Raw genomic sequence first — 11,796 nt, forward strand, 5'->3', positions numbered from 1 at the left:
ATGTTAGAGTGTTCAGTGCGCTAGCACAGAACTGCTAGAGGTGGCAAGGACACACAGAGACCTCCCAGTACTGGTACTCTCTACGAGGGCGAGTAAGAGGGAACACAATAGAAATGTTATGAACCACAGAGCAACCCGAAAACACAACAAGAGCCATTTAGAAAGTCTATAAATATAAACATAACAATATATTATGAATATAAAACTATACCTACTGAAAAATTAGAAAGTCGAACTTTCTTGTATTTAAGGAGACATTCATTCATTTATTGGTTCAGTTATCAGTAAACACATTTGAGAATTGTAATAATCTATATAATTAACACTAAGTCTTTTGAGTCTAGTCTCTTTTCAATGGAAAAAAGAGGAAGCAAAATTATAACTTAATTTTTATTCTTTGTATTTCAAATGTATAATGAATAAACTAGAGTTCCCACTTTGGAAAGGAAGGAAGAGAGAAAGCACATTTTGAAGCTTTCCTGAATTAATACTACCTCTAAAGGACAATGGAATGCAAACGTTTTGTTAACTGGGACATTATTATGACACACTGCCATAATATGGATGTTATCACCTCAAGACTGACCTGAAAACCAACTAAAGAAATCCCTCAAGACCAGATTGCAGCCTACACCCTAGAACAGACAAATGTTGTGCAAATGTCCTCTAGAGAACCTACAAGTTAGTAGTTGGTGATTATAAAACAATAAAATTTATATTTCTGCTCTTGGCAATAATTATATATCAGTGAATAAATACAGTGTCTAAAAATAACCATGTTTGAGGTCTCATTAAAAGTACAACCATAGGGGCTTCCCTGGTGGCGCAGTGGTTGAAAGTCCGCCTGCCAATGCAGGGGACACGGGTTCATGCCCCGGTCTGGGAGGATCCCACATGCCGCGAAGCGGCTAGGCCCGTGAGCCATGGCCGCTGAGCCTGCGCTTCCGGAGCCTGTGCTCCACAGCGGGAGAGGCCACAACAGTGAGAGGCCCACGTACCGCAAAAAAAAAAAAAAAAAAAAAAAAAGTACAACTATAGATATTAAGATGAGAGGACTTCAAGTTAGAGGGGAAAAAAATTCAACTGAAGCAATATAAAATGTATTACTTTGGGGGAAAGTGTGGTCTGGGGATCCCTGGAGTGAAGACCCTTTCAGAGAGTCTGTGGAGTAAAAACTATTTTCATAACAATGCTAATATTTTCTTGCTACTCTCATTTTTTCTTATATGTATAGTGGGGTTTTTCCGAAGGCTCCGTGATATGTGACGGCATCATCACTTTGTCAGCAAATAGAATATATGCTTGCATGTATCTGTATTCTAACATTTCTCATTTTTAATTTATAATACGTTAAATATTGATAGATATGACCCACACAAACAAAAGCTTTTGAGGATCCTAAATAACTTTTCAGAGTAAAGGAATCTTGAGACCAAAAGTCTGAGAACTACTGTTTTAGGTGATACACCTCAAGTTAAATGGCACAGCTCATCAAATTTCTTCCTGTTTTATATTGAAGAGACTAGATTGTAGGCTTCACGAAGACAGTGACTGTTTCTGTCTGGCTCACTGTTTTCTCCTCAGAATCTAGCATGGTACCAGGCACACAATAGGCATTAGAATGTTTCATAAAATAATAAATGAATTAATACAGTTAACACTCAAACAGCACAGGGGTTAGGAGTGCCAACTGGTCTTCCAGTTGAAAATCTGCATATAACTTTACAGTTAGCCCTCTGTATCCAAGGTTCTTGCATCTGAGGATTCAACCAACTACAGATGGTATAGTACCGTAGTACACATTTAGCGAAAAATGTGCATATAAGTGGACCCTCTCAGGTCAAACCCGTGTTGTCCAAGGGTCCACAGTACATACATACATGCATACATGCATTCATAAGTGAAGGCCTTGCCAAATGACTTATTCAAGGTCACATAAAATGTCAGCAACAAATCCAGAACTATATTCCAGATCTCCTGTCTGCTACTCCTATACTGTTACTCCCTGGCTCAAGGATACTTTTGTTTTTGTTCACTTTTGTTCTGTAATCTATTGAAAGCATGGATAATCAGGTATTGCCACTGTGAGATGACTACCTCTCTCATGCTGTTATGTGAGTTGAGCACTAGACAATTTTTTTCTGGCCTTAAGCATAATCAGAACAGTGTGTTACCAAAGGGCTATCATCACAAGGAAGTGGCAAGAGTGATCAGATAAAATACAACTTTCTGGTTTTTTCCCACAGCAGAGTTGAATTTTTCATGATTCATTCTTATTCTAATTCCTAGTCTCCTCCTTTCTTTGGCCACATCATTAAACTTCTGGCAAGCTTTTACGTTAATGCACTCAGTAGTTCCCAGACTGCAAAGAGGAAAACCATAAATGTTTTTTGGGAAATATGCCTTGTACTCTCAAAGTTGTTTTGAAACATCCTCCCTGGTATTTGTAAGAGAGAAGAGAGAAGTTTGCTTCCTACCTTACTTATGGTTACAGAAATGTAAGGCCCACCCAGTACAAAGAAGCACAGTGGGAAAGAAAAATACAAGTCTTGTGAAGAGGTGAACTGGCCACCTAAATTGACTCCTGTGAGAAACTGCTTTCAAAGATGGCAAACCTAAGACAAAGCCAAAAAGCTGGTCGGCCATGCCCTCCCATCAACTAGAAGGAATTCTCTACTCACTCATCCTAATGACACAGTCCTGTCTTCATGAAAGCAGCCAGAGCCAGACCTCCAGCAGTCAGACCACGGTGAAGGTTCCTACTGCTGGCGAACCTTCCTGCTCTGGGGCCTTGGGAAGGTTGCTGTCACTGACACTGGAGAAGGCGTATATGTTCTTGAAACTTCTTGAGAACCTCTTAACTCATTCATTACTGATGTCTAGAGGCGTTGATTGAATATAGTTGATTCTCAATATTCATAGTAGTTACGTTCTATCAAGTCACTGCTGACACTGAATGAGTGATTACTGAGCCACTGCTCCTAGGGGAAACACAAGGTTACATCCTGTCAGCATCTGGTCACATTTTCGTCAACCAATCAATGTATAACCTTGCTTTAGGTGCATTTCTGTTTTAAAATATCTTAGTTAATATATATTGCTGATTAATTAACATTGGATTCACAGCCAAAAGCCCTATAACTGAAGCCTGAACAAAGCTTACATAACACACATATTTGTCCATAAGGAAATTTTTTCCCAAAGTTCTATCACAACCTTCTTTTTCAAAAATTGTGGTAAAATACACATAACAAAATTGACTATTTAACCACTTTTAACTGTACAGTTCAGTGGCCTTAAGTATATTTACACTGTTGTGCTACCATGAGCAACAGCCATCGCCAGAACTTTTTGATCTTCCCAATTGAAAACTCTGTATCTATTGAACAGATAGATGGCTTTCCCCCATCACACCCCACCCCTCCTCCAGTCCCTGGCAACCACCATTCTATTTACTTTTCATCACAGCCTCCCTGTGCCTAGGAGCACAGCACTTCAGCACTATGCTTGGGGGCCACTTTGAACAGCAGAATCACCCCCAAAAAAGCATGCAAAAATGTGAAAAAAAATGGTGCTATATAGATTGCAAAAAGGGCACTTATTAAGCATGAGTGCTGAAACAAGGCAGAGAATTGCCTTGGTTGACCTGAACTGGGATCCTGTGTGTTGGAAGCCTCAAATTTTTTGCTGCGCTGTGCATGTGCGTGAATGACTACAAAAGCGCCATGAGTATTGATTACGGAGTAAAAAATAAGTTTCGGCAATGAGACAAATTTGCAAACATGGAATCCGTGAGTAATGAGCATCGACCATGTGGAAATGACGACCTTTGTTTCCTCTATTCCAGGTAGTAAGAATAAACAGCTGAAATGTGCCTTGTGATAGGGCTGCCTTAGAACATTTTACTAGAGAGCTAGCCTACATGAATTGATAATTGGCAGCTACAAACTGAAGCAGTTCTAGTTCATGTGGAGGATAAATTTAAGCATAATCTCAAACCCCTCTGCATGAAACAAAGACCAAGTACTCAAGTACTAGTTATCAATCACTTACTGTGTGACAGGCAGAGTACTCAGCAATTTACATGTATTATTGAATTACATCCCCTCCAAAACTCTATGAGGAAACTGAAGGTTAGAGAAGTTAAGTATCTCATCCATTATTACATAGTTAGAAGTGGCAAAATTGAGATTTGAACTCAGGTCTATCTGACTGCAGAACCTGAGGTCCCAACTGCTATGCAATTCTAATAGAGTTAAAAAAAAAAAAAAGATTTGATTTACTCAGAAGTATATAGAAGCATATGTTACAATCATTATAACATTACAAAGATTTATATGCTGAAAAATAAATTTACCAAACAAATAAAACTTTATAAGCCTGATCTAATACTGCTCCACAACAAACAACACCTGAAACCTTTCAGGGCATCTGGTTTGTGTCTGGTTTTCCTTAATCTTTAATGATGGGCAAATCTAATGCATTATGTAAGGCCATTTTTTCTCAAGAGATGTAGATACCTCTTAAGAATTTGATGAAAATGCATTAACTTTTCAGGCTACTGAGTTGCATTTTAGTGCACTGAGGCAGTAAATTAGTATACAATGTGCAAAAGTAGTGACCTAAAAAAATGAATATTTGATATGAACCACTGCATTCTCTTGGAAAAAAAAGTAATGGATTAACTCTCTCAGGAGTCCTTAGCTTCCCCAAAAGAAGTAGGAAGAATAAATCTCCTGTGGCCTGGAAACAGCTTCTGTTCCTCGCTGGCTATGTTTGTTTAGCTTTTTAATAGTTCATTTGATTAGATCTTGTGGCTCCCAAAGCTAAGGTTGAGAGTTTGATCCCTACAGAGGCCACTTAAATTTAGAGAACAAAAAGCTCTATTCTCTGCTCCCAGACCTTACCCCAAATCCCTGCCAGGTGTCTGCCCTCTGGTCAAATGAGAAACTGGCAAAGGGGTGCAAACCTAGCACAGTATTGGGAAATAGAAAAATGGGCACCCTTTATTATGGTGCTCCTTTCCTTTTATGTGTCCACAATATTTGGATATAATTTATAGAGAGTAGATACTATGGTTTTTCTTTTACCCCTGGAAATCTGAGGAAAACTTCATTACCAGTCATAAAATTCATTATCTTAAGCTTATTCTAAGTTCTTCTAAGCTTATTCTAAGTTCAGATAGCTGACATTATCCTCTTGGTAATAACGAGAAAAAACATCCTCAAAGCAATATTAATCTGCAACTTTGGGATAGGAAATAATAGTAATCAGTCAAAAACTGAACACAATTTTCATATGAATAAAAGATATTAAATTATTTAAAAATAATTTCATGAGCAGTTTAATATTAAAGTAAGTATGATTTTCATTATGTGTTAAGAATTTATTCAGGAAAACAAGTTTCTCAAATTATAGCCAAAAATCTTTTACTAGTATCACTATCTTAACTTTAAATTTAAATCTGTATTTCCCTAATTACACAGTACTAAAAATAATTTACTACAACAAATAAAAATCCTTTTACTTCAAATCCTTGCCTAAATAATATAAAATCATTTTATTTTTTGAGGAAAAGACATTTCAACTTTTTAAGTATGAAGTGTAAATTAAGATTTACTTATTTAAATTATAATTTTAAAGTTTCACATATAAAGATGAACAAGATCTAAGTGTAGTTTATATTATTGTTAAAATAGATTTTAATTTTTCAAATGTCACATATATCGTTCATTATTTGTAGATTTATTTCTTTTATGAAGTAGTCAAATGAATCAGCTCACCCTTGACTGTAACAAAATACTGTTTGGTGACTTGTGACAGACAGGGTTTTAACCTCTGACAGCGAGATTCATTGTGGAGCAAGAGCCAATCATAGATCCTGACGACACTTGTCTCATCAAAGTTGGAATATAAAAAGCCACTTGGAATACAGTATAAAAGATTCACTGGTGTGGCAAGTTGTCTCTCAGACTGTGCAGGCATTAACATTTTGCTTGGCATTACTCAAAAGCAAAAGAAAAGTAAAAGGAAGAAATAAGAACAAGGAAAAAGATTGTATTGATTTTAAAATCATGCAAAAACTGCAAATCTATGTTTGTATTTACCTATTTATGCTGATTGTTGCTGGTCCAGTGGATCTGAATGAGAACAGCGAGCAAAAGGAAAATGTGGAAAAAGAGGGGCTGTGTAATGCATGTATGTGGAGACAAAACACTAAATCCTCAAGACTAGAAGCCATAAAAATCCAAATCCTCAGTAAACTTCGCCTGGAAACAGCTCCTAACATCAGCAAAGATGCTATAAGACAACTTTTGCCCAAAGCTCCTCCACTCCGGGAACTGATTGATCAGTACGATGTCCAGAGAGATGACAGCAGTGACGGCTCCTTGGAAGATGATGATTACCACGCTACGACGGAAACGGTCATTACCATGCCCACAGAGTGTGAGTAGTCCTATTAGTGTAGAGCAACAGTTCTGCTGACTGTTGTTCTAGTGTTTATGAGAAACCGATCTATTTTCAGGCTCTTTTAACAAGCTGTTGGCTTGTATGTAAGTAGGAGGGAAAAGAGTTTCTTTTTTTTCGAGATTTCATGAGAAATATACTAATGAGACTGAAAGCTGCTGCATAATTTGTTTCCTTAGAGAGCTAAAAGGCTAAAAATAAAATGCTTGCATAGCATTAATGTTATACAGTTTAATGTGACAACTATAACATGCTTATGCTTTCACAGCTTAATACACCAAGGTAAGGATTGGGAGATACTACAAGCAACGTGAAAAACTTGAAATTTTTTAACTACATGAAATTTCATAACTGCATTTGGTTGTCTGAAATATGCATTTATAATAACAGGTTTTTTCATAATAAAGAGAACTGGAAAGAAATTTGTAGATGTTGAAGCCTATGTGGGCATTTGCTGAACACCTAGAATGACTTCTGTTATTCAAAACTATTTCTCACAGTGTCTTTATGTTCTTCACAAATTAGAGTTATCTAATTTTGAAAGCTATTACAACACTGGAAAATATGAAAAAATATTTTTTATAAATTTAATGTATTACTAAGAGCAATGATGAAGTAAACATAGCATAATAATAATCATGAGCTAATTATCAGAAAATGCTAAGAAATAAACATTTTAATTGAGTAGGCTATGGCTCACAAAGTCCCACTTATACCTTGACCATGGTACTATTGTTGAAAGTACCCGATCTGCATATTTCCAGGCAGGCACATGCTTAATAACTTCCTAAAGTATTATTTTACTCTTCATAGGAGGGAGGACTATTACCTGTAGTATCTACATTGCTTCTGGAAGATAATATACGTCATACCATTCCTGTTGCAGGCAGTTCAAAACTATACTCAAGGAAAGTGGGACAGGCACCTTAACAGAGAAGGCATGACAAGAAAGAGTTTTGTGCCATATGTCTGTGATCTTGCTTTATAGAGTGGTTTACCCACTTTAAACTGGACTCAAAACAGTTTCAAAATACTGTTTTTCTTATTAAGTAATTAGGTTATAATGCAACGAATAATTTTCCTTTAAGACTGTGCTATCAGATAATCCTGGAGTAGATCTGCCTTATTTATAAACAATCTTGGAAAACCAAAAGGAAAGAAATTTCTAAGTGCTTCTGCTTACAATGACAGCCTGGCCCTAAAGACAGTGTTTTCTAAGTTTTGAGATAGCCTGAATGCAACATTTAGATTTTGGTGCTACTTACCTGCTAGTTTTGTTCCTTTAAAAGGCTATCCCAGCACCCAAACATAACAGATGTACTATATTTTCTACTAATTCCTGAGGCTCAGTTGCTCAGTGTCTTGTCCCCAGGTAATTCAGGCCTGGGGGAAGGGTTCCTTCTTCCAGACTGATTGGTACAGCTGCTCAGTAAGTGTAACTACTCAGATTCCCAAAGAATTCTAAGTGGATGTTCCTCCACAGTTTCTCTTGTTCTCTCTAATCATCATCATCTTAAAATTTCATCCACTTTTCATTCCTTAATAGAATTTTCCTTAGTCCACAGTTCTCTGGAGAGGAAGTAGGTTCCTCCTAAACAGCTGAAAAAACATACATCTAAGAAAATCTGAAAAGCTATAGTAATTATTTTATTTGATAGTTTTCTGAGTTATGAATGAAATTCTACAGATTTTTTTTCATTTTAAAAGACTAAATGTGCACACATTATTCCAATAAACATGCTCATTGATTAATATGGAGGACTTCATGCATCTGTCATGAAAAATGATTTCAGTAACTCTTTTTTTTCTTATTCATTTATAGCTGATCTTCTAATGCAAGTGGAAGGAAAACCCAAATGTTGCTTCTTTAAATTTAGCTCTAAAATACAATACAATAAAGTAGTAAAGGCCCAACTGTGGATATATCTGAGGCCAGTCAAGACTCCTACAACAGTGTTTGTGCAAATCCTGAGACTCATCAAACCCATGAAAGACGGTACAAGGTATACTGGAATCCGATCTCTGAAACTTGACATGAACCCAGGCACTGGTATTTGGCAGAGCATTGATGTGAAGACAGTGTTGCAAAATTGGCTCAAACAACCTGAATCCAACTTAGGCATTGAAATCAAAGCTTTAGATGAGAATGGGCATGATCTTGCTGTAACCTTCCCAGGACCAGGAGAAGATGGGCTGGTAAGTGATTACTGAAAATAACATTCTAAAAACCTTATGTTTTTATTCATAATGTGAATGAATAGTAGTGGAAAACAACTACCAATTTCCTATGCTCATAAGCCGGACAAAGGTATCTTACCCCGATGGTAGCCCTGTACCCAATAAAAGTAGGTGTCCAATTTCATATCCTATGAAACACTCTCTTGATACTTTTAGTTTGCATGAGGACTTAAAGAAAAAAGTTACACCATAGTCCTTAACTTCTTAAGGAATTATTTTGAATTGGGAATGAAATATAAAGTGCTTTTCATTGATGTGCTATATGATTATATAAATAAAAACATGAAGTCTTCATAGTGGATTCTAGGACATACCCAAAAAAACATTTTTTTCCCTAGAAGAGTGCCAAAGGTGTTAACATTTTTTTTTGGCTTAATAAAGTGGAAAAAATAAACTCTAAAAATTATAATTGAAATAAAATGCTTTTAATTATAGCAACTAACTAAATACAATATGTTTAGACTTATATGCTATTACATATAGTATATTTAAGATCCCTCAAGATAAATGTTCCTTATTTTCTAGGTTGTTAATGCACTGATGTATATGTGGATTACTCTGTGAATTACCCCTAATAAAATTTAAAATTTCGGGGTAGTTAACCTGTACCAACAAGCTTATTTCTGAACTGTCTTACTATTCTTCTGCAAGAGTTTACTTAGGTAATGCCAACTAATTTAATATCAGGTCAAACAGAAGACAATGCCTTATATATTATAAAAATTAATAAAAACCATTTAAAACCTAGTATAAATTTAGAGTTACTCACTCTTCTGGCTTATCTATGCTTGTGTTTACTTCTGTTTTCAAAAACTTATTTAATGTGACCATATCTTTTACTTCCATTTATTGATATAATTTACAACAAAAGATTATACTTGTAAGCAATGTGTTAGCTTTTCAGTTTTTAAATGGTCTTGTTTGTAAAGAATATATAATTAGTAAGTCATATCTACTTTAAATGAAAACATATTCTTTAAGAGATTATACAATTTTCCAAGTGATCTATTTTTCTTTAAATATGCTACATAAAATGTTACTGACTCCCAAAATGATGTTATTATTTTTTATAATCTTAAATACCAATAATTACCAGGTCTATTTTGATTTTGATACAGGATAAAAACTACTATTAATTATTTAGGAATGTGTTCTTTTTTATAGACAGCATTTTAATGATCAAAGTTGGTGATGTGACAGAGGTTTTATTTATTATTAAACAGATGGTTAATAAGATGTATTCCTCAGACTTTTCCATATAAAAGGAAAAATGTCTCAAATGCATGAAAAGATTGGGGTGGGGGAAGGATTAGCAAATTATTGTTTAAATATCTGAACAGCAACATTTTTCAGTGAAAGAATAAAGGAAATATTATCGTATCTTCTTCTGAATCTGTCCCTCCCTCTCTTGGAGTTGGTTGTTCCAACCCAATATACCTACCACTACCTTCATCACCCTACCTTCCTTTTTCCCATTACAATCTGTACAGTGCTGGGTGGTAACTATTTTGGTTTGGTGTTAATATCCAAGGATCCCTGAATAAGATCTAGTGAATGGAGGATGGATGAGTATACCTATCCCTCCAGGAGTCATCAGACATATTTAGCCACCATATTTAACCAACAAGCAGGAAGAGAGAAGCTAGCTTTTCCCCTTCCTCCTTTCTTCCCTCCTCCCTCTCGCTTCTGCTCCATCTCTCCCTTTCTTGCCATCAATATTTTCAGAGCATCTATTATGTGCCAGGCATTCAGATACTCAAACTGGGGAAAACAAGAATAAGCAAGACAAAGATTTGACCACAGGGGAATCTGTATTGCTGCTATAGTCTTTTGAGCCATAAGGGAAGTATCAAGCCTAGTATAAACTAAAATTCCTTAATGCTGTGGCAACATTAAAACATAAAAACCAATGTGGCAGAAGCAAAATGATTAGTTTCTTTCTTCAACAACGACTGCTTGAGGTAGGAAGGTGTTTCAGGATCTATTACTAACTCTTCTTTCCTTTTCATACAGAATCCCTTTTTAGAAGTCAAGGTAACAGACACACCAAAAAGATCCAGGAGAGATTTTGGACTCGACTGTGATGAGCACTCCACAGAATCTCGATGCTGTCGTTACCCTCTAACTGTGGATTTTGAAGCTTTTGGATGGGATTGGATTATTGCACCTAAAAGATATAAGGCCAATTACTGCTCTGGAGAGTGTGAATTTGTATTTTTACAAAAATATCCTCATACCCATCTTGTGCACCAAGCAAACCCCAGAGGTTCAGCAGGCCCCTGTTGTACTCCCACAAAGATGTCTCCAATTAATATGCTATATTTTAATGGCAAAGAACAAATAATATATGGGAAAATTCCAGCCATGGTAGTAGATCGCTGTGGGTGCTCATGAGATTTATACTTGTTTCATAACTTCCTAAAAAGTGGAAGGTCTTCCCCTCAACAATTTTGAAACTGTGAAATTATGTACCACAGGCTGTAAGCCTAGAGCATGCTACAGTCACTTACGCACAAGCTACAGTATATGAACTAAAAGAGAGAATATATGCAACGGTTGGCATTTAACCATCAAAACAAATCATACAATAAAAAGTTTTATGATTTCCTGAGTTTTTTAACTTGGAGATCAAATTCCATTTATGTTCATATATATCACAATATATGCAGGTAAATGAAAGCAATTCTCCTTGTGTTCTGGTGAATTAAAGGAGTATGCTTTAAAGTCTATTTCTTTACAGTTTCATTTAATATTTACAGAAAAATCTATATGTAGTATTGGTAAAATGCAGGATTGTTATATACCATTATTTGAATCATCCTTAAACACTTGAATTTATATTGTATGATAGCATACTTGGTAAGATAAGATTCCACAAAAATAGGGATGGTACACCATGTGCAAGTTCCCATTCTTATTCCGATTGATACAGTACATTAACAATTCATGCCAATGGTGCTAATACAATAGGCTGAATGGCTGATGTTATCAGGTTTATCAAATAAAATACATTCAGTAACGTAATGTTTCTCCTTTCTTCAGGTGCATTTTCATACTCCTCCAAATGGGGAATGGATTTTCTTTAATGAA

General features: G+C 35.8%; 1 protein-coding gene across 1 annotated transcript; it reads left to right on the plus strand.

Annotated features, from left to right (window-relative positions):
* The first annotated feature begins 6,065 nt into the window (after positions 1 to 6,065).
* On the plus strand, positions 6,066 to 11,240 carry MSTN (myostatin). The gene is made up of 3 exons (XM_004323907.3): positions 6,066 to 6,447; positions 8,291 to 8,664; positions 10,720 to 11,240. The coding sequence occupies exons 1-3, from the start codon at positions 6,075 to 6,077 to the stop codon at positions 11,098 to 11,100; spliced, it is 1,128 nt and encodes a 375-aa protein (XP_004323955.1). The 5' UTR covers positions 6,066 to 6,074; the 3' UTR covers positions 11,101 to 11,240.
* The last annotated feature ends 556 nt before the right edge of the window (positions 11,241 to 11,796 follow it).

Source organism: Tursiops truncatus, chromosome 7 (genome assembly GCF_011762595.2).
Source record: "Tursiops truncatus isolate mTurTru1 chromosome 7, mTurTru1.mat.Y, whole genome shotgun sequence".
Classification (NCBI taxonomy): domain Eukaryota; kingdom Metazoa; phylum Chordata; class Mammalia; order Artiodactyla; family Delphinidae; genus Tursiops; species Tursiops truncatus.